This window comes from Hyperolius riggenbachi, chromosome 3 (assembly GCF_040937935.1).
Source record: "Hyperolius riggenbachi isolate aHypRig1 chromosome 3, aHypRig1.pri, whole genome shotgun sequence".
Taxonomy (NCBI): Eukaryota; Metazoa; Chordata; class Amphibia; order Anura; family Hyperoliidae; genus Hyperolius; species Hyperolius riggenbachi.
In genome coordinates, this window is record NC_090648.1 from 343,382,298 (window position 1) to 343,408,486 (window position 26,189).

Sequence of the window (26,189 nt, forward strand, 5' to 3'; positions counted from 1 at the left end):
GCTACAGCTGAGAAGAGAACTGATGTGTCCATGCTTCCCTATGGCTCAAGTGGGCGATGTTACAGTTTAACTGTGTGCTGACCAGAAAGCGGTTATGGTGTAATGGCTATTTTCAAAATGGAGGACAGAGAAATCTATTGATCACAGTGGACAAACAGGACGCAGGAGAGGAAAAATAGATTGAGGAGTAGACTACGCAGGAGGTAAGTATGACTTGTGTATGTTTATTTTGACTTAATTTTCAGTTCAGGTTTTCTTTAAGCATGCACAATATCTTGTCATTTTGTAGCCACAGGTGGGAGTAGCCAAGCTGTTAAATTTAGAACTAACCACAAGCAAGTCTATATAATAAAGGATAAACAAGTAGAGCAGAAGGGCGACAGTGATCAGGAAAGTATATAAAGTATAAAACGTTATTGTCACCACAAAAATCAAATTTCAACAGCAACTGGTCAGAGTGTATTAAGTAATAAAGATGCTAATCCTGCATTCAAAACTTGCAACAACAACAACAAAACAAAAACACTTTCTGCGGTTATGGTTTGTAGTTATCACATACTTTAGGAGCACTGGCCCTAGTGCCAAACAGTGCCAAAGAGTTGAACGCTGGGAGTTCTTTTTATGTATAATATATTCCTCCTCTTACATTTATTTCCCTGCCTAGCTTTCTTACCTGAAACACCTCTGCTCACTTGTGTTTACAAGCAAGGCTGAGGTGACTCAGTGATTGGAGCATAAGACAGTGTAGTCCCTAGTATACACCTTAGTGGGAGTGTCTGAAGACTCTAGGAGGAGGGCAGCTAATGAATACACAATGAGCAAGAGAAGGGAGGGGGGAAACAGGAGTCAGGGAGGATATGATGGCAGCATTAGCTTGGCAAGATGGCCACTGTCTAGAATAGGATTTTCTGCTTTTCCTTTATGAAAATCACAGGAATCAGTATGTGGATAGCACAATACATCTGTTATGTAAGTAGAACTAGTATTTATCTACTTATATATGCGTTTTTTATTTCTAGGTTAGCATGGGTGTCGCTTGTTCTTTAAAGAGAGACTCTGAAGTCTCTTAAACGTATTTTTTATTTAATAATTATGTTTAATACTTTAGCCCTAACTAAACCGCCACATTACCGACGCTCTGCACTATCTAAATCCCCCCAAACTCCCTGGGGGGGGCAATCCGGGGAGCACTTCCATGTGAGGCAGGGCTATGAGCCGCAGCGGCGGATCTCTGCCTCTCCCCCGCCCCTCTCAGTCATCCTTCGCTGAGAGAAGCAGGGGAGAGGCAGAGATCCGCCGCTGACAGACGCGTGTGGGGCAGGGCTGCAGCTCATAGCCCTGCCTCACACGGAAGCACACAGGGGCAGCAAAATCCACAACCAACAAAGTTGTGGATTTTGCAGGGGAGAGGAAGGGCGCGTTAGGGATAGTTTAAAGTGGCGGGAATGCTGCGGTTTAGTTAGGGCTAAGGTATTAATCATCATAAACCAATTATTAAGGACCAGGGCTGTTTTCGCTGATCTGTGCTGGGTGGGCTCTACAGCCCCCAGCACAGATCAAACACCAGGTAGAGCGACCAGATCGCCCCCTTTTTTCCCCACTAGGGGGATGATGTGCTTGGGGGGGGGGGGTCTAATCGCTCCTGCCTGTGTGTGACTGGCGGGGGGGGGGCGGCACCTCAAAGCCCCCTCCACCGCAGGATTCCCCCTCTCCCCCCTCCCTTCCCCGGAGATTGGAGGCTGCACAGGAACGGATCTGTCCTGTGCAGCCTCTAACAGGCTCCTGCCTGTCATGTGACAGCGATCCCCGGCCGCTGATTGGCCGAGGATCGCTGATCTGGTACAACGCTGCTACTGTTAGCAGCGTTGTACAAATGTAAACAAAGCGGATTATTTCCGCTTGCGTTTACATTTAGCCTGCGAGCCGCGATCGGCGGCCCGCAGGCTATTCACGGAACCCCCCCGCCTCCGTTAATTGACAGGAAGCTCGCTCGCGCGAGCGGCTGCTTCCTGATTAATTAGCCTGCAGCCGGAGACGCAGATCTGCGTCGCTGGTCCTGCAGCTGCCACTTTGCCGACGCGCGTTATGAGTGCGCGGTCGGCAAGTGGTTAAGCTACGTACTTTTAGCTTTTCCATGGCTGAAACAATCATTCCTGATTTTTTGGTTAATGAATCTACACCTAAATGTTGCTGGTCACCACTACAACAACTGACCCCATAAGATTGCAATGCCCAAATGTCCATAGTTTCCAACAGAACCTTCAAAGGAAGTTCCTGCGATAGGGTCGCTTGTGGCCACACACACACACACACACTAAAAGGATCACAAGCTGCTCAGCCAAGAACAGAGCAGCATGTCTGAACAACAATTGTTCAAAAACTGACACCTAGAATGACCAGTAAAAGTTTTTGGAGTGACAAATCTTCCAGGTGTGCATGTAGCTTCCAACATCCATGGAAGACGTGCATTCCTCTAATATGCAATTTAGTTCCAAAAACTGAGCAGCATACATATGAATTGGCCGCCGGTAGACTTGGGCGCAGGATACAGCCAGTATATGGCTTATCCTGCTGTTGCACAAGTTCCTGGGGGTGTTAACTACTATTCCCCCTCTAGGTCAACGTGGATAGTGGGGAATTATGTAATTCGAATTACAGTGTTTTAAATGCAACTTCTGCTCCTATGTTCCTGTTGCTGACAGGTTTTGAACTAGTCCATCCCCTCATTTCGAAAGCACTTACTGAATTGGCAGTTGCTCAGATAAACTGACAAAATAGTGTTCAAATGAGCAGGCAGGCCCACCAACATCTTTGTATAGATCCTTTCCAGGAAAGGCTTTTGTATAACATATAGGAGATACTGAAAATGCACCATGAGGCGATGGACTAGTCCAAACCCAGTCAGAATTTTACTGCCTACGGAAACATAGGAGAACAGTAATTTATACTGCTTTTTACTCTGGGAGAAACATACTTAAGTATTTTTACACACGCATTTAAAAATGTTAACCTTTTTCACAGTAATGGTCCTTTAATTTAACACGTGAAGGCAAGGAAGCACTACAGAAGACACTAACCTTTATTAGACTGCAAAATGATTACCGTATATTACAAACCGTGCTGAAACATAATTGTAAATAAACCTTTACTAACACTTGTTAGTAACTAATGCCTTATACTTTGACTATGAATATATACCTGAACTGCACGATTCATTCCTCTAGAGATTATGCTTGATTTCCTGAAAAACAAAAAAAGAACACTAAAATATCTGTAGAAAAACAAAGGGCTTGAATTACTAAAGCAAAAAAAAAAAAAAAAATTGATTTGCATCCCACCCTCCCAAAAATACCCACATAAAATGTTTATTAATAATAAAAAAAAAAATTACAATAACCCCCCCCCCCCCAAAAAAAAAAAACACAAATATTTACCTAAGGGTCTAAACTTTTTAAATATCTATGTAAACATGAACTATTTCTATTTTTTTTTAATTATAAGCTTGTAAATAGTGATGGATGCAAAACGGAAAAAATGCACTTTCACTTCTAAGTAAAATATTGTCGCCATACATTGTGATAGCGACATAATTTAAACGGTGTAATAACCGAGAGAAATGGGCACATACAATACGTGAGTTTTAATTGTGGAGGCATGTATTATTTTAAAACTATAAATGGCCGAAAACTGAGAAATAATGCATTTTTTCCGTTTTTTCCTTATTCTTCCTGTTAAAATGCATTTACAGTAAAGTGGCTCTTAGCAAAATGTACCCCCCAAAGAAAGCCTAATTGGTGGCGGAAAAAACGAGACATAGATCAGTTCATTGTGATAAGTAGTGATAAAGTTATAGGCTAATGAATGGGAAGTGAACATTGCTCGGATGCATAAAGTGAAAACGACTGAAGGCTGAAGTGGTTAAGGACCAGAATCCACTGGAACAAAAAAAACAAACAAACAAAAAAAAAAAAACAAACAAAAAAAGAGGGCCTACCAACGTCATGCCTGCCCCTACCGTCTCTCTCCCATCACTGAAGCTCACTAGTGAAAGCAGAGCTCTGTGACCCGGTCAGGAGCAGATATCATTGGCTCCTGACCCTGTGATCAATGTGAGGCAATGAGATTTGCTGACAGTGATCACAGGGTCAGGATCCAATGAAATCAGCTCCTGACCGGCTTCACAGAGCTTTGCTGCTATATCAACAGCAGGGCCAGTGAGCTTCAGCGATGGGTTGATTGAAATCTAAAAGGTCCCAAGCATGGCCTAAATTTCAATTAGTGCGGTCCGGAATTGACCTCTGGTACAAGGACGACGGAATCGCGACTAATCTCCACTGTCATCGCCGCATGCCGGGATCCTCAGGACATAGACCCTGCCGTCTCTATGACAGCAGAGCCATGTGAGCCGGTCAGGAGCTGCTTTCATTGGCTCCTGACTGTCTATCAATGTAAGCGGCTCCTGACCGGCTCACATGGCTCTGCTGTCATAGAGACAGGCAGAGCTTGTGAGCTGCGGCGGAAAACGTCTGGTTTGAGCGGCACGATTTGCGGGGAAATGACGAACGCACGCTGTGGACGGTGATTGAAATCTACGTCCTGCCAGCCAGGAACCCACCAAAACAGGGAGTAGATTTCAATCACCTTGGTCCGAAAGTAGTTAAATCTGTGATTGACAATTCCTAGGAGCCAGGTAAATATTGCCTCCTAAAGGTCCTTGATTGGACAGACTGACTCCTGAATTCCATATAAAATTTGTTCACCTTAATTTTCGAGATCCAAGTTTAAAATTCTCTTATGAGAATAAACTGGAAATCTACACATTCTGTTGCAACTTTAGTGCAATAGTTCATAATATCACACATAGGTGAGGTTTACTGCTACAAATCATGCAAATGCATTAGTCTTCCAAATAAACGTATAAAGTAATAGCCGAGACAAAAAGATAAAACCCACCAGCTGTTCAGGAACTGAAGAAGTGCATTTTCTGTTCACAGTTCCCACGGTGCTGCTTTACCACGTAACACAGTGATTGACAACCTTCAATTAAATAGACACGTATCAAACTTTGTCACACAAATTAGATAAGTGTTGTGATATTACAGTGCTTTCATCTTTCAGGTGTGTAGTTACAGATCAGAAAGGCAACACAACACACACATGCTTTGCTTTTATACTTTAATACCGTAGAATTCCTTTATAGCAAAAGCCAAGGGACCAGGAAAATAGTTTGCTATATCAGAATTGGTTATACATTGGATATTTATACAGACATTTCCTGAGGGCTGAGTTTACTATATCCAGAGGTTTACTTTAACGAGATTCTACTGCAATTAACATTCTGTAGATTTTTTGATTAAACTAATGCTGGGAATACACAATACAATTTTCTGTAAGATTTTTCTGTTAAGCCCCATCTACACGATACGATTTTATTGAATCGAATCCCGATCAGACATGTCGGATTTAATCGAAACGAAAATAGAATCGTAATCGAATCGTATCGTGTAGATTGGGCCTTAGATTTTCTGTTAGATTTACTGTAATTAGATTATTTTCTGTAGAGACTGGTCATTATCTCTGGTGCGTTGTCTTCTGTTTATCTCCTGCTGAGTAGAACAATGCCTAATTGCTCGGCAGATAGATGGCTAGATAGAGAACTTCCAACATGTTGGAAATTATCTGGCAGGTAAATCTAATGCTGGGATTACACGATAAATTTTTTGCATTTGATTCGGCGCGCGAGTTATTAGCCATTTGATTTTCTGCTCGCTTCTCTTATCTTCCACTCGTTTTTCTTATCTTTTTTCCATTGACTTCTATAAAAAAAAAAAAAAAAAAAAAACACGAGCGGAAACGAATTGAGTGGAAACATCGGACAGGTCGGAATTTTATCATCGAAGGAATCTATCGGAACGATTCTTACAACAAAACTTATTGTGTAAACCCAGCATTACAGAAAATCTAACAAAATTGTATGGTGTATTCCCAGCATAACAATACATAACACATTTTGGACGACTGGACATACATTATGAAGGCATTATTCAAACAAGGAAGAGAACGCAACAACCACACAATTTTAGTCACTTATAAGGAAAAATAGGATCCATTTAGCATTTTAGCCACAGTTGGTACAATGTCTACTAGTATAAGATGTAAATGGGGTAGAACCACCTAAAGATGTCTTCCACTGTTTAGGTAGATGACAACAAGGTGGGAGAATTCTGATAACTATATGCAACAGAAATTGATGCTGCACTAAATGGAGGATCTTTGGGAAAGGGAAAAAAGTGGGCGCACAATGCATGAAAACTTAGGCAATGATAGACCAAACTAATGGATGAGTGACACCAAGGTTTTTTTTTTGTTTTTTTTAAACAGAGAGACTTATTAGATTTTTAAGGCCAGTGGCCAAGAAACAACAATAACAAATAACCCAGAGTGCATTCGGGAATGAGAAAATAGAAATTACAATCTCATAGCAACATAGTAAGTGATGAGTGTCATCAGGTTTTGGCAACTGAACTGCCTTTTATGGGAATCCAGCTGACAGACTTGAGTTCCTGAAGAAGCCTGTAACAGCAACTATGCAGGTAATGATAGCATTCCAGCTGGATGGTGGTTAAGTACAGGCATCTGCCTTTGTTCAGCTGCCACATCTTGATGGCCCTTCCAACTTGAGCAAATAACCCAATGTTTTTTTAACTTCTTCAGAATGGTGCAGCCAAGGGGAAAGCGAAGCCTGTATTCTACCGCCATCCAGGCGGAGATTTGCCATTACCAGCAGTGCCCGGGCTACTTCAAGGACACAAGCTGGTCACAGGCGCCATATTGTGTATGTGCTTTTTGTCTTCCTCTACCAGAAATTTAAAGCTCAACTACACCACGCACAAATTCTAACAGTCAGGGTCACAGGTACTAATGAACAGAATATAGCGGCAGAGCGGTGAACAGTAGAAAATGTCAAGCTACAAATCATAAGGTGTTGCATGCAAATTTAATGCAGCTGGGAATTTCGCCAAAACTGGTTAGCACAGATCTAAACTGTATACAAATTGCATAAAATTTGCATGCAAGTCAGTATTTTTTTTAACTCATGGATTATCTCTATGGGACAGAATACATTGCTTGCCAGTGCAATCTTGCTTCCTGTCCTCTGGGTTCAGTCAGTCACGTGTAATAATGTGTCACCAGGAAGAATGTAGGCCCGACTACATTTCCCATCTTCCTATTTAGAAAATGTTTAACTCCAGCTAAAAAAAAAAAAAAAAAAAAAAAAAAAAAAAAAAAAAGTTTTCGTCTTGCCCTGTTCCATTTGGGAAGACTTTCCTGCAGTTCCTGTGAATGGGACAGGAAGTCTGGGTCTTCTCAGTCAAGACACAGACTTTTTTTTTTTTTTTTTTTTTTTTTACACTGCAGGGAAGGATTAAACTGCTGTCTTTGGCTTCACTGGTGACCCAGAAACCCAGTATTTGGGATAGGAAAGGATCTCATCATGGTTCTCTATTTCTTGGTATTAGAAATAAGAATTAAAAATGTAATGTGCTTTAATAGTTAGGCTAAACTAATCTGTAAGTTGTATGGTTCAGAGGCTGAGGAGAACGAGATAACATTATTTACATCTGAGAAGTCTCTGGAGAGAACGACCCCTGCATTTTCCTCTAGGAAAGCCTGGAACAGACTGGCCATTCATGCATCTAGCAGCATGCACACACAAGGGAATGAGTGTTCCCAGCCCAACAGCACTGGAAACATGCATGACAACTCCCACACAAGCAAGGCAACCATATGAAAGAGGAACTCTAGGTCACAGAAGCTGGGATGGAACAGGCAGAATAATTCATCTGTTCTACCAGGACAATCCACCGTGATTATTCTCATGCTGGGTCATTACAGCACAAAATACACGCAAGTCAAGCCAAAAAGATGGAAAATGAGCTCATGCAAGTCTGTATGACTGGCTCTGATTTACACTGCTAGGTTGTGCAATAAAGTTACTTAACAAGCAGCAGCTGGAGTGAAATGCTGTCACACATCTTCAGTAGGTCTGTTTTGTGTTAGGAATTCAAGTCATCGGCATGAAATAATTCCACTAAGTGTTGCTGCATTGGTTATTCAACTGAAATGTGCCATTTACAATTTCTGAAAGTGTTTTGTACTTCAGAAGTTATCAGCTGCGCAAAGAAGATCTGGCAAGAAGTCTGCCAGAAAATCTCATTGTGTGCATTAGGCTGCATTTCCACTTGTGCGGTGCGAATCGCCGCGGTAAAAATTTGCATGCGAATTTCCCATGCGGGTCTATGCTAATTTTAATGCGAATTCGCATGAAAATTCGCATGGATGACGATGTATGCGAATTTAACCATGGCAGTACTGGTGTGCTTTTCCATTGTTTCTATGCGAATTCGCATGAAAATTCACATGAAAATTCGCATACCCAAACCTCATGCGAATTTTCTATTAAATACATTGTATGCGATTCGCATAGCGGTATGAGATATGTGAATTCTGCACAGAAAAACGCAAAGGAATCCTGACAAGTGGAAACAGTCCCATTCACTTTTATTGCTATGCGAATTTGCATGCGAAAAACGCATGCGAATTAGCGATAGTGGAAATGGGCCCTCAGGCATAAAACAAATGCAGCCCAACATTTACTTTACCTTCAGCAAACTACCATGTTGTAGTGATAGTCCAGTAGATGCAAATAACTGAGTTGATGAAAATTTTTATGCACATTTATCCAGTTTGAAAATGAACCAATCAAATCCTGCTGAAGTAAAATTCGATGTTGTTCATTTTCAAGCTGCATACTTTAACATAAAAATATGCATCAACTCAGTTATTTGCATCTACTTGACCATCACTACAATGTTGGATCACCCCCCCCCCCCCCCCCCCCCACTGCTAATGTAGCTGGTCCAATGGGGCAACTCCTGATCTTCCTCTCCATGAACAGAACAAACTTTATATTGAGGCTGCCATATTTGTTTCCCTTTAAAAACAATACCCGTTGCCTGGCAGAGCTGATGATCTATTTGGCATCAGTAGTGTCTGAATCAAACATCAGAAACAAGCATGCAGCTAATCTTGTCAGAAACACCTGATCTACTCCATCCTTGCTCAGGGTCTATGGCTGAAAGTATTAGTGGCATAGGATCAACAGAACAGCCAGGTAACTGGTGTTTATTAAAAGGAAATAAATATGGCAGCTTCCATATACTTCTCACCTTGGGTTCACTTTAAAGCGAGTTTGTCAGCCATAAAATCAAATGCCATTTATCCACTGCTGTATTTATTATGCGGTCTGCAACCTGACCCTGCATTGCAAGCATTCCAATATAATCAAATGTTTCTGCTGTAATAAATCTCATCTCAGTCAGCCTGGCTCTATTTGGTACATTGCCGACCAGAAAGAAGCTTGTAATCTCCCCTCCTACATTCCTGCTCCTCACTGATTGGCTGAGGGCAGTTCAGTGTGACAAGACTGAGAAGGGAGAAGCTGCTGAAATAGGATCTATGCTGTGCTCACATGTGTTTCCAATGCTCTTTTTCAAAAAATTAAGAACAAAAGCTATAAAAGATATGACAATTCAACAAAATCGTCACCATTAATTGAAAACCTGTCAGGCCGAGAACAAGGCGAGTTGGCAAGGGAACTCTAAAGGTTTCCCTTCCCTACAAATAGGTCACAAACAGATGAATGAAACAACCAAACTTGCTACTCCTCATCCTTCATTTCTTCCCTTTCTCAGCTTTCCCATCTCTCCCTTTATGTGGTTATCTTGTTTACTGGTTATCATATGCCCTCCTCCATGAGTCATCTGTGAAGTGCAAAATGTAAAGCCCTCCTAGGACTATCATTCTGAATGAGAAAGAACAGCTATGATCCCAACACTAATAATGCACAACATTTCAGTCTCAATTACTAGAAAAGAATGACAAGTACAAACACTCCCTAAAGTAAACCTAAATACCTGTATCATACTTCAGAAAACCAAAACAAAAATTCCCTACTTACTTGATCTAGAATAGACACACATAAGCGATCCCTGCTTCACAGGAAGCTGGGTCACATGTGCTACCCAATTGGAAAACCCAATGAGTGTCGCCACTCAATGTGGACAGACAAGTCAATGGGCGGTAGACGTCTCCTTCCACTTTTAATCTTAATAAGCTACTCCTAATACCACCACGCTTATTTAAAACCAAATCCTCTACCCCTATAGAAACTGCATATTACCTACTGACCACCCTAACCTCAAATGTCTGAGATGGACTTGTGGTATTGTTAGCCTATATATGCATATAAAATATTCTCCCCTGGTTAACATGCATCACTGGCAATTCTCAATTAAGCTTTCTTGTTAACATGTTTTACTTGTTTTTGCGTTCATCAACAAAATTATTTGGGTTGTACAAGTACTATATATGACCTGTTCTACTGTATAGCGCTTTTTCTTTCTGAAAATTAAAAAAAAAAAAAAAATACTAGCAGACCTTTTAGCTAGCATCAGCTTTGTTACGAATGTTATATACTTATGCTGTACTAAACAAAAGATTACAATTTATTTGAAACAAAATCATGTACACAGCTTGTTTCATTCAATCAGCTATGTATTTGAGACAAAGAAATGTCAAAATAGAGTTTGCCCCTGTAGCTAAACCCTAGACTTTCACTGCAGTAGGTCAAGTGGGCCGATAATAAATGGAGAGCAGTGCAGAGCAATTATCACTTCCAGACATGCAATGCCAACACATTTCTGCACTAGAAGGCTGCCCTGTGACATTTCACAACAGAGCTTCTTTGTACCAATATGAGCATTCACCATGTTCAATGGAAAAAGTAGGACTATAGAATTAAATACCAAAGATTAGCTTTCACAGCGTGTAGTACCATCTGCTCATTAAAATGAATTAAAAACATTTTCCATGGCTCAGTAGCCAAACGGGAAGGAAAAGATTTTAAACTTCAGGGTTTGCTCTTCAGCAAACAGTATAAACAAACATCAGGGGGCTTAAATATTTAACATGATTAAACAGCAACAAAGTGCAATAAACCACTGCAGCCAATCCACTGCACTACTTGCAGAACAGCTACGACTCAGATCAGATCTATCACATGTACACAGTACAGCTACCACTCAGAACAGATCTATCGCATGTACACAGTACAGCTACCACTCAGAACAGATCGCATGTACACAGTGTAAGTCAAATCTCATTCAACACTATTCCTTATTTTTATTTGCACTGTAGATTGATATTGAAAAACTATGAAGGAACACATGGATCTTCAATGCAGTTCCTTTTTCCTTGGATAATCTTTGCACACTTCTGGCATCCTCTCAGATACGCAAGACAGTCAATGGCAGTCAAAGGAGTGCCTTGTGTAGATTTGAGAAAAATCTTGCCTTTTAAATAAGTGTTTGAGACCCTTAGTTGTGTTGTGCAGGGCAGTGTTCTCCCCAGGCTCTTTTAGCCGGGTGCTCCACCCGACTAGATTTGGTGACCACCCGGCTGTCAACGGCTCAACTCTTCACCTCCTCCTATGCTGTAAGCAGAGTTGCCCTGCATTTTTCATCTCGCCCCACCCGGCTACTTTTTCATGCCACCCGGCTACTTTTTCATGCCACCCGGCTACTTTTTCATGCCACCCGGCTGGAAAAACATTATGGGGAGAACACTGCAGGGGTAGGGTTGGTATACAATGTACGGTGAGTAGCTCAATTCAAATACTGTTCTACTCCATACTATGGCAAGACACAATCAAATAAATGGAAGTTCATAAATACATGATCAATCAATCGGAGGCCTCTTGCATACTACATGTGCAAGATCTATATCTATACACACACAGTGTTCTCCCCAGGCTCTTTTAGCCGGGTGCTCCACCCGGCTAGATTTGGTGACCACCCGGCTGTCATCGGCTCATCTATTCACCTCCTCCTATGCTGAAAGCAGAGTTGCCCTGCATTTTTGTCTCGCCCCACCCGGCTAACTTTTTCATGCCACCCGGCTACTATTTCATGCCACCCGGCTGGAAAAAAATTCTGGGGAGAACACTGCACACACACCAATTTTTGATTTCAATTAACCCCCTGGCGGTAATCTCCAGTTTAGCTCAGGTTAAGAATCAGATGTGAGGAGCGGTAAGCCCGAGCTAGGCTAAATTAGCTGCTGCTGTAGCTTACCTAGGTCCCGCACGTGATCCGCATTGTCCAGCGGGACTCCGGGCTCCTATTGCCTGCCACCGGGATCCCCAGCTTCTCTCTTCTCTCTGGATCCCGGTGGCCAATCAGCGGCGGTACGGAGCGGCGTGACATCAATCGGGGCAGTGGTTCATTTTAAAGTGGACCTGATCTCTCGTACAGGGCAGAAGGAAAAAAAGAGAACTGCACCTACTGAGAAAGTGTAGCCTATCAAATCCCCCCATCTGGACCCAATCTCTAGCACAGGACAGAAGGATAACAGACATTCATTCTGGACGTATGTAGACTGTCCAATTCCTCCTCTGGATCTGATCTCTTGCGCAGTGTCACGGAACAGCCGTGAGAAACGAGAACGCAATCGGTTTATTGCACCGATTGCCATTGACGTGCTAGAATCTAGATTGGTTGTGTAGGAGCATCTGCAGTCCAGCCTGGGGTCCCAGTTGTCTTCATAGGTGTTAGCACAGTTCTTTTCATGAGAGCAAGTATGCTCACTGGGAAGACCTGTGTGGTTAATTAGCATATGACTAAGGTCTGGGCTTTCACTCAGGTTGTCCAAGCTGATCTCACTCAGATGCTAATTAAGACCCACAAGGCCTTCCTGGCCAGAGATACCAGGTGTGAAGCTTCCCCAGCAGCAAGCAGATGTCAATTGTCCACCATTTGGTGAGCCTTTTCATTCAGGATAAGCCTGCAGCTCACACCTCAATGTGAATGGACCAGCAAATGGGGCTTCCTCCTGCTAACCAGGCAAACTGTCTCCAGGGGTTAAAATGATGAAGCATGTGAATTATGATTTCTGCTTATTAAAGGAAAACCAAGTATCACCCAGAGGTGGGAGGAGTGTATTCAGATCCGTTGAAATTGGACCAACGTCTCGGTATACAAATCATAATCATACCTCGTTCGGTTAAAGGGAAGGTTCAGGGAGGGTGGGTAAAAAATCAAAATCAATTTCCACTCACCTGGGGCTTCCTCCAGCCCGTGGCAGGCAGGAGGTGCCCTCGCCGCCGCTCCGCAGGCTCCCGGTGGTCTCCGGTGGCCGACCCGACCTGGCCAGGCCGGCTGCCAGGTCGGGCCCTTCTGCGCTCCAAGGCCCGGAACTTCTGCGTCCCACGCCGGCGCGCTGACGTCATCGGACGTCCTCCGGGCTCTACTGCGCAGGCGCAGAACTACTGCGCCTGCGCAGTAGAGCCCAGAGGACGTCCGATGACGTCAGCGCGCCGGCGTGGGACGCAGAAGTTCCGGGCCTTGGAGCGCAGAAGAGCCCGACCTGGCAGCCGGCCTGGCCAGGTCGGGCGCGCCACCAGAGACCACCGGGAGCCTGCAGAGCGGCGGCAAGGGCACCTCCTGCCTGCCACGGGCTGGAGGAAGCCCCAGGTAAGTGGAAATTGATTTTGATTTTTTACCCACCCTCCCTGAACCTTCCCTTTAAGGAGTTATGGGCCCCTCGGTAATCATACGCCCTAGCACCCGCATCCAAGGTATCATAAGTAGGTTCTGGGGATCGTTAATATGTATTATTTGTGTGCCGGCTGCGTAGGTCGGCCTAGAGAAAATGTCAGGGTTATGGGGCTGGTGAAAGCCCCTGCCCAGATGTGATTACCATAATCCAGCCCAGGGGCCGACTCTGGAAGCCCGCCTCTGAACTCAGCTCAATTAAAAGTAAATGAGCTTCCCGGGCAATTGAGTCCTCCAAATTCCATCTGTATGAGAGCTGTCTGCTGCCAGAAGACACATGGTTGGCAGCCATCTTGTCTGAACTTTGCTGTGATCTGAAACAAAGAATTTTGCTGAAATTGAAACCAAGGACTTTATGATTTTCCTACAAACGGACATCTTTCCATGAACCTAAGTATTTTATCCTTTTCTTTTCATACTGCTCTATCAATGTCTCAATAATTGTTGATTTTAATGATTGTCTGTATATATTATTTATCTTGCATTAATAAACGACGTTCAAAGGTCCTTTTTTTATTCAGCTACCCTGCTATTCAGCCATACACAGAAACTGATCCCAGGTCTCTGAAGAGACGCTACTATTGTATATATCTAGACAGAAGAGAGTGTTTAACCGTTTTATTTGCAGGATCAGTCAGTCAGTCAGTAGGGTCCACTGGCCCATACCAGTGGTGGTGGCAGATACCCTGAAATAGTGTGTAAAGTTGTAATTACCGTAACCCACAGGCTCCCTTCTGGTTGATCTGCGGCCAATTCCCAACGGTTGCTACGCATTGACTGCGACCACAGTTCGCACTATCTGTGCGCTGGAACCGTTTGGAAGGCATTTCGCATTCCAGCCACCAGGGCTCCTATGACAGAGAAACGCAGTATGCATGCATGCATGCAGAGAGGCCTGTCTAAATCCTCATTTGTCTCTAATCACAAGTTGTAATTTGATCTCCCCCCGTGTAACCTGACTGTCATGGCAGATAAGCTCATTTGAAAACACAGGATGTTAACAAAATAGCCATTTGGGTCCCAACTGCTTCTGAGCTAAGGGCTTCTGCTGATCTGCCAGTTACCAATTTTTGCCTGGATTTTGACTACTCTCTGCCTGCCGCCTGTACCAACCTCTGCCTGGATTAGAAGTACTCTCTGCTTGCGCCAACCTCTGCCTGGATTTTAACTACTCTCTGCCTGCACCAACCTCTGCCTGGATTTTGACTACTCTCTGCCTGCCACCTATGACTGATAGCAAATGGAAAAAGTCCAAAAGGAATCATGACAGGTCTGTATCTAGTGCCTCTGTGTATGAGACAGAGGCGCTACATACAGACCTGGACGGATTTTGCTGTTTACTCCTTTTTGCTTGCCTGATAAAGCAGGGTCACGCATGCAAAATGCGTTGCAAACTATCGTGGAGTGCCTCAATAAATGTCTTTGTTAAACATTATTACGTTTGTGTCCTTTTAAGACCAGGTAAGTCCACCACTACCTCTCCTTGTTTTAAGTGGATTTTACTCTTTTGGCGCCTCTGTTCCTGTATACAATACTCAAGTCCACCCTTGGAGGAGGGGTGTTTGTCCCTTTCTTCCTATCTAGAGTGAGTGACTTCTTAATCCTGAGCGGGAACAGGTCTAATCTTCCCACCTGCATTTACAGTGGTTGCCTGAGCAGTAACCCGTGTTTGTGAGTAGAACAATACTTACTCACCCTGTACCAATACATACTACACTATATCAGGCTCTCGGTGTCCTTGTCTTGTCTTCTACCTTAAAAGAGGACTTGTTCACACAGAATTAGTTGCTGAGGAGCATGTACTGAATGGTGCCCCACGCTGTATGGAATGAAAAACATCCCAGCAGGAACATCTCTCACTCCTGCTTGTGATACAAAAACATCCTCTAAAGAAGACCTTGCTGACAGAACAATGGGGTAGTTTCCTAACACCATTACAAGCTGCAAATTGTCCAAAACATTATGTCATAATCCTTTAATGCAAGAGCACTAACGACCGTCAGCACAAATCACCTCAATAGATTCACGAGATTGTATGTTAGAATTGAATGATGATTGAATGGCGTTTATTAATGGAAACAGTACCTTCAACAACAAGAAAGAAAAACTGCAGTAATTAACCTCTGCGTTGATCTAAATAATACTCAAAATTTCACTCAATATTTTGTCAGATTTTGTTGCAATCATAATGGCATTTCCTTAGAAGCAGACAGTATTTTCTGAAAGCTTACAGGACTCACATGCAGAGAATGTTTAGACATACAAAGCTAGCCACCAATTTTACTCTGATATGCCAAGCTGATTAATCCCCATCCAACTGGAATTCAACTGGATAGTGATTGATTCCTACATCAAAGGGCAAATTATTTAAGCAGATACTGTATCGTATCAACTGATCATCAAGCTGCAAGCATTGTATCACTAAGGAGTTCAATGGTACAGCTCTAGGGGAACACCAATGCTCCTGTCTTCTCACACAGATTTTTCAACATGTCCAATCCGTATACTATTTAAAGGGATACCCAAGTCATTAAAAAAAGGCAGTTTTACTTACCTGAGGCTTCTACCAGCCCCCTGCAGCTGCCCGGTACCCGCGCTGGTACTCAACAATCCTCTGGTCCCCACCGCGGCTCAGTTTCGCTTTTAGCAACTGTGCCAGTCACCAGGGCCACACAGGCACAGTGTCCAGCGACAGGCTCCTTCACCAAAAGCAAAACTGAGCCGCGGCGGCGGACCGGAAGATCGTTGAGTACTGGCACAGGGCGACTGCATGGTGGCCGGTAAAAGCCCCAGGTAAGTAAAACTTCTTTATTTAAATAATGAATACTATGAACAGATTCTGTTGGCAAATCATCATACTACATGGAAGTGGTAAATTTGGTCAATCAAAATTAGAAGTGTGCACCAGGCTTTATATGGTCTTCTGAAAAAGTGGTTTGTGATTTTTCCAGGTGATCGGTCCCTGTATAAATTTGTTGTCTGCAAGAGTAAGCCAAAAATTATTTTTCACTCCCATGTAGTAAAAGAGCTTACCTACTCAATCTGTTTATAGTATTACAAATCTGTTGGCCCTCATACTACACAAAGGTGATAAAACTGGTCAGTGGTTGGCCAATCAAAATTGGATAAGTGTAGCAGGCTTTAGTGTGCGTACACTCGTCCACATATATCCGATATGCACTCAAATCTAGACGGTCAATGACCTTTTGCTATACTTTAGTTCCTGATCCACACAAGAACGTAAATAATCAGAAAACACAAATAGGGGGCCACTCAACTGAAATACTGCTGTGGAAGTATCATCCAATATACTGGAGTCAAAGCCAGCATGGTTTTTCTACCAATGATGTGCTGCTATCGGTAGTCAGCATGCTGCTTAGATTTACCTGCCAAGTAAGAAATTACCCATGTTTCCTAGTCAAGGCCACTACAGGAATATTTTTATTCTGGTAAAGACAAAAAGGCGTGGTTTCCATGTCAGACCTGAGGTTATTTTGCTATTTTTTTAACCAGAATAAAGTTTATTTTGACATACAATATAGTATAACAAAGTACATTTGTTTCAAGATTTAAAGATGGCAGCAGTGACATTTGTGAATACGGTGGACACAACTGAATTTAAGCTACATGCACAACTTGTTGCACCACAACTATCATTCCCAGTTATTTAGGGACCAGTTTAGGCAAGATTGTTGTACATGCTGCCCAATCCTCTGTCAATTACTCGGTGATGTTGTATATAGATAGGATGATGGGCAGCAGGTGCCTAGCTCCGCAGACTAAAAAAATTTTTCCTTGAGATTTTCCCGCTTGGCCAGTCACTAAAGGGGAGTCCACCAATGTATAGTACATGCTCTAGATTTTCATCCAAAACAATTGTTTTGAACAACCAAAATAAAAGAGTTGTACATTGGGTAGACAGAGGAGTAAAGACGCATAAGACGTTCTCATGCCTTTTAATGCCATCAAAAAGACTAACATACACATAAATATACCCAAATAAAGAAAGACTCCATGGGTCAAAATTCACTAAACTTTCTTGTGCACCAACAGCACACAAAGTTTAGTGAACCAGGCCCAATGTTTGAGTTTAAAGTGTACCTGAGACAGTGGAAAAAGGTTTTATACTTAACCAGGGCTTCATTCCAGTCCCCTGTAGTCAATCTTCTCCCTTGATGTCCTGCCGGTCCCCTCAGCTATGCCACTGTAAGCCCAATAAAGTCTGCTATTTGCCTGTATTGTCATGAACTACTGCGCATTAGGGCTGCACGATTTTGGGTAAAAATCGAAATTGCGATTTTTCTCTTAGAAATTGAGATTTCGATTTATTCACGATTTTTTTTTTCAAACCAAGCTTTAGCGGGGGGGGGGGGGGGGGGGGGGGGTCAGGAGCCTAGCTATGGCGGGCTCTGTCAGAAAAATTTGCCGTGCATTCGCATTGCATTTCAGGCAATGCACATTTATAAAGCCTGAAGCCCTCTATGATGACCCCTCGGCTGAAAGTGAACCTTAAGTGAACAAAATAAATTGCGTTTTACTCACCTGGGGCTTACCTCAGCCCCTGCAGCTGATCTGTGCCCCACAACGAGTCGCTCTGATGCTCCGAGTCCCGCCGGCGGCCACTTCTGGTTTCGCCGTCAGGACTCGGAGCATCAGAGCGACTTGTCGTGGGCACAGATCAGCTGCAGGGGCTGAGGTAAGCCCCAGGTGAGTAAAACGCAATTTATTTTGTTCACTTAAGTGTGCGTGCAGTAGTACTAATGTGCGGCGTACGGGACTCTTACGAGCCCGGCAGCGGGGGGCGGATCCATTCCACAGAAGCAGTGCATATTCATGATTGCTAATGAGCCGGGCGGCGGGGGGGCGAATCCAGTCCGGAGCGGCACACACAGCTTCACCAATCACTGGATAGCGATGGTATGACGGCAGAGGTAGGCGGAGCTGTACAGAGCATACAGCTCCGCCTACCGCCTCAGTCATTCCATTGCTTTCCAGCGATTGGAGAAGCCCTGTGCCGCTCTCTACTGGACTCGCCCCCCCCTCCCCCGGCTCATTAACATATGAAATATGCACTACGGCGTCTCTCCTCGGTGCGTAGTGGTAGGCGGACCATGCGGCCAAGCACGGGCACCGCGGGCACTAAAAACCGAAAACCGCCAGATACTGACGATCCCCAGATAGTCTTTACAGGAACCGTGGTTTCAGTTTAAAACCGGAAAATCGTGCAGCCCTACTGCGCATGCACACCCCCTAACACACTCCTGTAGCAGGGAGCATTCTGCACAGTTGGTTAAAGTACACTGCTAGGGGAAAAAGTGGCCCAAAAGGCATACTCATCTTAATAGAAGTAAGCCTCTGGATTATCCAGAGGCTTCCCCCATCCTCTTCCGGGCCGTTCCACACAGACACGGAGGGAGCTAACAGTCTACAGGAGTCCGAAGGAAGCCCCACAAATATAAATACTTCTTTCTATGATTGCCTCAGATTTACTTTAAAATATTTGAACAACCTCATTTGAGGGACCCATACACTTATCGATCCTAGGCAGATCCGATCTCTAATCTGATCTGATGGAGATTGATGCCCAAACATGGCTGCCCAATTGCAAGATCAACAGATTTCTGGCCAAATCGATAGAAACTATCACTCGCTCCAGACAGAAGATCTCAGTTGAAAGGGGCAGTGGACCTGTTCTAGTTCTCCACCCATCTCAAATAGTACTCCACCAGGCCCCTGCATAGTGTTGATAGCGGAGCCTACTCACCTGGCCACTGGCACGCTTCCTTCTGCAACCGGTCTCCCTCCCCGCTGGGACACCTGTTTCCAGTGACCTGGCAGCCTCGTACTCACCACCCGACGGATCCAGCTACGCCCCCTTGACAACGGTCGTTAAGCGACGCCTCTTCCTGCTTGTGATGTATGCACCGATACTCCGACGGGCACAAATGGGAGGTCAAGCAAGATTGCGGTACTTCACGTGGAGTCGTCAGGGATCTTAAAGAACCAATCCACCATGACAGTAGTTATCGCCGCACAATGCTAAGCCACGCTTGCGTGATCATGTACTTGTACCCACGTCCCGAGATTGTGGAAACAACCACCTGTCGCGCAAAAAAAAAAAAAAAAAAAAAAAAAGGGTGGTCATTGGGAAAAATCATTGGTAAAATCTCAATGGGGTACACAGCTTTACATGACCGTTTATGCCGCCAAGTAACAGGTGGTCAGTAGGTATTGAGACAGGACACAGGAGGAGCTTTCACTCTACCAACACAGGGTCCTGTGGAGAGGATGGAAACCTGGGGGCCTTCTAGTCAAAGTGAAATTATTAAAAAATTTATTTGCAGTGTATGGCAGTAACATCGTTCTCAGATCAGAGAGGGGGGGGGTCTAACAGCTTGTTCAATCTGTTGGCCATCTACTAGTTTATAGCCACCTTTACAGACATATCATGGAACTTATTGGAAAACACATTTTTCAGTTTCTGGTGTAAGAAAAACACTACTAGAATCCAAAAAAACCTGTAGCTACTCTTACAGCAGAACAGTTAGTCAAAAATATAGTAATAGTAATTCAATATTTAATATTTTCAAGACTTCAAAATTAATTAGGCTTTACACAGGGTTGATCAGACTCAGGATAATTAATCAAGTTTGTACCATGCAAAGTTAGGGTGCATACACATTCTATTGGTTTGGCTAAATGTATCACTTCCATGCAGCATGAGAGCGACAAACACAATGGCCTCGATTCATAAAGCATTCCCGCATTCGGAAATGCAAAAAAACGCTCACTTTACCGACCACACACCAAAATATGCATTCATAAAGGCTTTTTCCGCATGAAAAGCCGACATTTGCGAGCAGAGTGATCAATCACCGCCTTGCGCGGTGATTATCACAGCAACAGTAACAAATGTCAATTCATAAAGATTAGAGGTAGCGGTATGCGGACGGGTATTACCGCTACCTCTGATGTGGCGAGAAGCGTGCGGAATCCGTTGCAGTGAATGGGACAGACCTCCCAAGCAGCTGCAGAGAGAACACCGCACGGAGGGATTCCGCCTGCTTCCCCTGTTTCCGCACGTCTCCCGACAGCCTAACGCCTGCCTACAGCGGAGTATCTCCGCACGTATATCACAAGTAGCTAAATTTTTATGAATTACCACCCTGAAGGCGGAAATACCGACAGCGGTGTTTCCCCGCTCGACTTTCCCCGCTCGCAGGCAGTTTTATGAATCGAGGCCAATCTGTTCATAGTATTGAAAGTCTGGTGGCCCTCATATTACATGAAGGTGGTAAAATTGGATAAATCACTGACCAATCAAAATTGGACGTATGTATGCACCCTTGAAGTTCAGCCCAATTCATTTTAGTTCCTGTGACAAAAAGGAAAAAAAAAAAAATAATGTGACCTAATCATAAAGGGAAGGTCCAAGCAAACTAATAAAATCTACTTACTCGGGGCATCCTCCAGCCGCCCTGTACCCTTGCCGCAGATCCACTCCCAGCCAGTGGCCCCCTCCAACCTTGCCAAGTCGGCATCTTCTGCTCCTGCGCGAGTGCCGCTCGCGCTCACGTGGACTATTGTTCTGCCCAGGCTATGTGAGTGCAGTCACGAGTGGCGCATGCACAATAGATGCCGGGCGGCACCGGCAACAGAGGGGACCCAGGGCCACCAGCTGGGAGCGGATCTGCTGTGAGGGCATAGGACGGATGCCAAAGGTTGGTGGAAGCCTCAGGTAAATAGAACTTTTTTTTTAATTCACCCCAGATCTTCCCTTTAAAAAGGAGTACTTTAGGGGGGGTAGAGGTAAAAGAAGAGAGTTTAACTTACCTGGGGCTTCTAACGGTCCCCCACAGACATGCTGTGCCCGCGCAGCCACTCACCGATGCTCCCATCCTCGTCGCCGGTTCACTTCTGGAATTTGAAAAACCACACTGCATCTGTGTGGTTCCATCCTCGCTCCGGCTTACATCACCAGGAGCATACTGTGTAGGCGCAACTGTACTTTGTGAGGATGCGGCTGCGTAGGCGCAGTGGTTTTTAGACTTTAAAGTCTTAAATTCTAAACGTGAACCAGAGGCAGAGACAGGAGCATCGTTGACTGGCTGCGCGGGCACAGGAGGTCTGTGGGGAAGCATTAAAGCGGTATCGTCACCATAAAAATCAAATTTCAACAGCAACTGGTCTGAGTGTATTAAGTGATAAAGATGCTAATCCTGCATTCAAAACTTTTTCTGCTGTTATGATTTGGAGTTATCACATACTTAAAGAGACTCTGAAGCGAGAATAAATAAATCTCGCTTCAGAGCTCATAGTTAGCAGGGGCACGAGTGCCCCTGCTAAACCGCCACAATAGCCGCAATAGCGCCGCTAAACGGGGGTCCCTTCACCCCCAAGGGACACTTGGTCGCAGACTTGGTCGCTCCTGGAGGCAGGGCTAACGGCTGCAGCCCTGCCTCCAGTCACGTCTATCAGCGGCGCATCGCCGCCTCTCCCCCGCCCCTCTCAGTGAAGAAAGACTGAGAGGGGCGGGGGGAGAGGCAGGGATACGCGCTGACAGACGCGCGTGGGGCAGGGCTGCGGTGGTTAGCCCTGCCCCAACCAGGAATCGCTCCCCCGCTAAAACGAGGGGATTTGGGGGATCAGGGACCCCCGTTAAGCCGCGGGATAGCGGCGGTTTAGCAGGGACACACGTGCCCCTGCCATCTATGAGGTCTGAAGCGAGATTTATTCTCGCTTCAGACTCTCTTTAAGGAACACTGGCCCTTTAGTAGTCGTGCCAAAGAATTGCATGCTGGGGGTTCTTTTTATCTATAATCTATTCCTCCTCTTCCCTTTATTTCCCTGCCAGCTTCTTATCTGAAACCTAATCCCCTACTCACTTGTGTTTACAAGCAAGGCTGAGGCGACTCAGCGATTGGAGGAGACAAGAAAAAAAGTAAAGGGCAGAAATGACATCAGGAGTTAGCCTTAACTGTGGGCAAAAGACATAGCCCCCACCAGGAACAGAATTCTTGTAATTTACTATATAACATTCACTGAAATCAAAACGTGGACAGTATAATACATGTGTTATGTAAGTAGATCAAGTATTTATCTACTTATATATGTGTTTTTTTTCCCTGGCATAGTATGGCTGATCCTACTGCTTTAAAGGGAACCAGAGATGAACGATTCACACAAAATAAACATCTCAGTTGATAGCTTGTAAAGAATAAATGCTCTACCCGATAATTTTGCCACTCTGGTGTGCCTTTTTGAGTGCTTTTTATCCATTATTGCTCCAGGAAATTTCCAATATGGCCGCTGGCTCATATCCCTTTGCTTCCAGGTTATGAGGTGTTCTGGATGTGCTGTCTAGCTTCTATGAGACTATAGACAAGCAGGGCTGCTGCTGCAGCATTTCATCTGTGTGCTTTCAACTTCATATTCTGGTATGCTGTTTGGCTGCCTGTAGGAAGTGTCTCTCATAGTAATGAAACTGCATACAGTAGATAATAAGGATGACTGGCTGCACAGACAGAGCACACAGTTCACACAGCCACACTTGTCTTATAGACAGATTTTTCCTGCAGCAGCAGCCCCTCCCATGTCATCAGAGCTCTCAGTATGTAATGCAGGAAATCTGATCCAGGAGGGGGAAGGCTTGGGCTTGAAAAGACTCCACAAAAGAGTGACTCAGCTATAATGATTCCAGGTCAAACCTCGACTGACTCAGTCAGGGATTCTTATCACAGCTGATTATAGACAGATTAAGCAGAGAAGATTAAAGGGCTGTACACACGCCGGACTGGAGGCAACGACGGATCCGTCGTCAACTCCCGCTGGGTGGGCGTTCCAGCGACAGTCCGGCGTGTGTACAGTCTGTCTGCAGACTGATACGGCTGTTTCTGAGCGATCAGCCCGGTGGATCGCTCAGGAACAGCCGTATCAGTCCGCCGACAGACTGTACACACGCCGGACTGTTGCTGGAACACCAACCCGGCGGGAGGTGACGACGGACCAGTCGTTGCCTCCAGTCCGGCGTGTGTACGGCCCTTTAAACTAAAAGCAGGGTAGGTGTTTACTGTCATGTTCCCACCGATAAATGTAATAAAATACATGAGGGTGCTTCGTCTCTGGTTCCCTTTAAGAAGCACCAGGTAAGTTCAACTCTTTTCTCCTTACGGTACTAGTTTAAAGAGCCACTATCGCGAAAAAAGTAGACAGTTAAAATCTGCCAGAACCAACAGGTTTTGGGCCAGTCCATCTCATCATGGGGGATTCTCAGGGTTTTCTTTGTTTTCAACGGCATTTCCTAAACAGCAGTTTAGCTGCCAAAATAAGATACCAGCCAGCCTCCCTAATCACTTGCACACTATTTTGTCAGTAAGGGCCGGTTTCCACTACAAAGTGATGCGAATGCGGCTACCTAGCCGCATCGCATCACTTTCGCATCTCCCGATGCGGAAGTGTATTGGAGGTGGGACGCGGCTGCGGCCCTGCGAGAAAGATATCTGCAGCATGCTGAAGATTCTCGGATCTCTCCGCACAACATGCAGGCAGTGGAAACTCTTCCATTGCTGTGCATGTGTTTCAGGACACCTGCGGTACGATGCAGCTATGTAGCCGCATCGCACCACTCCTAGTGGAAACTGGCCCTTACACTTTGCAACTGCTGTACAGGAAATGCTGCTCAAAACAAAGAAAACCCTGAAAATCCCCTGTGAGGAGATTGACAAGCCCAAAACTTGTCAGATTTTAACTACCTACTTTACTTTTTTCGTGATAGTGGTCCTTTAAGTTCATCTCTATTGCTTAGTACTTTTTCAATTGTACACTGCTAAAAAGGCATTTTGTGTATACAAGGAGAAAACCTCCTGCAGGAAATTGCCAGAGAAAAACCAGACAACCACTTACCTAGGTAGAGGGAAGGATTCCCAACTCCTTCTCGACCCCACCGTTAACGTACAAGGACCCTCTGAGCATATCTGACAAGAGCTTGTCGGCTATGTTCTTGTGGCTGTGCTTCTTACCACATACAAATGAAGCAGTACTGTGAGAGTGCAGCCAAGCTTGCCCAGTAAGCTGAAGCCACTCATCCTCAAGTGGCTTTGTACTACCGCGCAGCCATACTCAAAAAAGAGCCAGCATGGCCATGCTTGTGCACAAAGCGGAGTGCAGCAACGACCTGTCAGATGGTACAAAGCAGCAGGGGTGGTCTCGAGGAGGACATGCAAAGCCAAAGGAAAAACAAATCTGATTTAATTTTAAGCTAACAGTATTGGTTACTACTTTATCACTTGCAACGTGCTGAAAAAAAAGGCATTTTACACGAGTAATGACTGGGACCAGCACTGCAATGACTGCCAGCTTGCAATGACATAAGGGTTTTTGAGACTCCCAGCATCCCACCATATGAGTCACCGTCCCCACAGAGTACTAGAGCAATGCTGTCCAGGACTTGGCTCATGGTCGGGCTCCTATAGCCCCTCGCACACACGTGATTGGACAGCACGTGATACTTGTATCCACAAAATAAAACTGTATGCGGTAAATAAGCGGCAGCCCACTGCATGTACAGGAGTGCAGCAGCGTCACTCACGAATAGCTCCCAGCTGTCACCAGCACGGAGGGAACAACTGTCAAATCAGGGACGTCGCACATATCACAGCTTTCCCACAGATGGAGATTGCACAATTCAGCCCCTACCCAGCAGCCAGCCGTATACACGTACACAGCACAACTCGCACACCTCTACTCACTTCACAGCAATGCAGGACGCCCGGCGAGGCCGGGGAAGAGGCGCTGCGGGGCCGCTCTCACATGGATGTCCCGCTGCCAGCACTATACACACTATAGTATGCAGACTGTGACCACACTGCCCTGTTCAGACAAACCGCCTGCCCCGCCCTCATCTTCCTTATTAAATCAATTGGTTCCCTTTGACTAGAAAGCTTCGAATTGGCCAATCACCTTTCGCAATGTCTATCCAAGCGACTCGATGCAGCCCTGCCCCGGGCAGAGGCGTGAGGAGGAGAGCTCCGTGTGGCTGCAGGGAGGAAGCTTTGCCTGCTGTGTGATACACACGGGACTGTCACAAAGCTGACCAGAATTTATTGGGAGGGGTTTTCAGCACTAACGACTCGAGTCACAACATTTCAAACATAACGTTGTCTCCAAGTACAGTACTGTATTAATGTTGTCTCAGTGTACAGTACTGTATTAATGTTGTCTCCATGTACAGTACTGTATTAATGTTGTCTCCGTGTACAGTATTGTATTAATTAATGTAGTAAAATATACAGTACTGTTTTTTGTTATTACACGTTTTTGTTGTTAGCTGTCACAGTCATTTATAAACTGCTGTAAGTAGTTAAAAGAGGAACTCCAGTGAAAATAATGCAATTAAAAACTGCTTCATTTTTACAATAATTATGTATAAATGATTTAGTCAGTGTTTGCCCATTGTAAAGTCCTTCATCTCCCTGATTTACATTCTGACATTTATCACATGGTGACATTTTTACTGCT

The 26,189-nt window shown here is 44.6% G+C and overlaps 1 protein-coding gene across 7 annotated transcripts in view; it reads right to left on the bottom strand.

The window, feature by feature from the left end:
* GAS2L3 (growth arrest specific 2 like 3) overlaps window positions 1–25,752 on the bottom strand; it is a 174,712-nt gene extending 148,960 nt beyond the window's left edge. For 2 of the 7 annotated variants that reach the window (XR_011030466.1, XM_068276974.1), the window contains exons 1-3: window positions 25,421–25,558; window positions 4,954–5,037; window positions 3,199–3,241 (exon numbers count right to left, since the gene is read on the bottom strand). Coding sequence is in view for 6 of the 7 variants with exons in the window: in XM_068276974.1 (XP_068133075.1) it covers window positions 3,199–3,216 (18 nt within the window). In the remaining variant the exon portion in view is untranslated. Of the gene's footprint in view, window positions 1–3,198; window positions 3,242–4,953; window positions 5,038–19,437; window positions 19,775–24,575; window positions 24,595–25,420; window positions 25,559–25,631 lie in introns of those variants that run through there. The other 5 variants (XM_068276976.1, XM_068276975.1, XM_068276977.1 and 2 more) reach the window with 5 other exon arrangements.
* Between the last annotated feature and the right edge of the window lie 437 nt (window positions 25,753–26,189).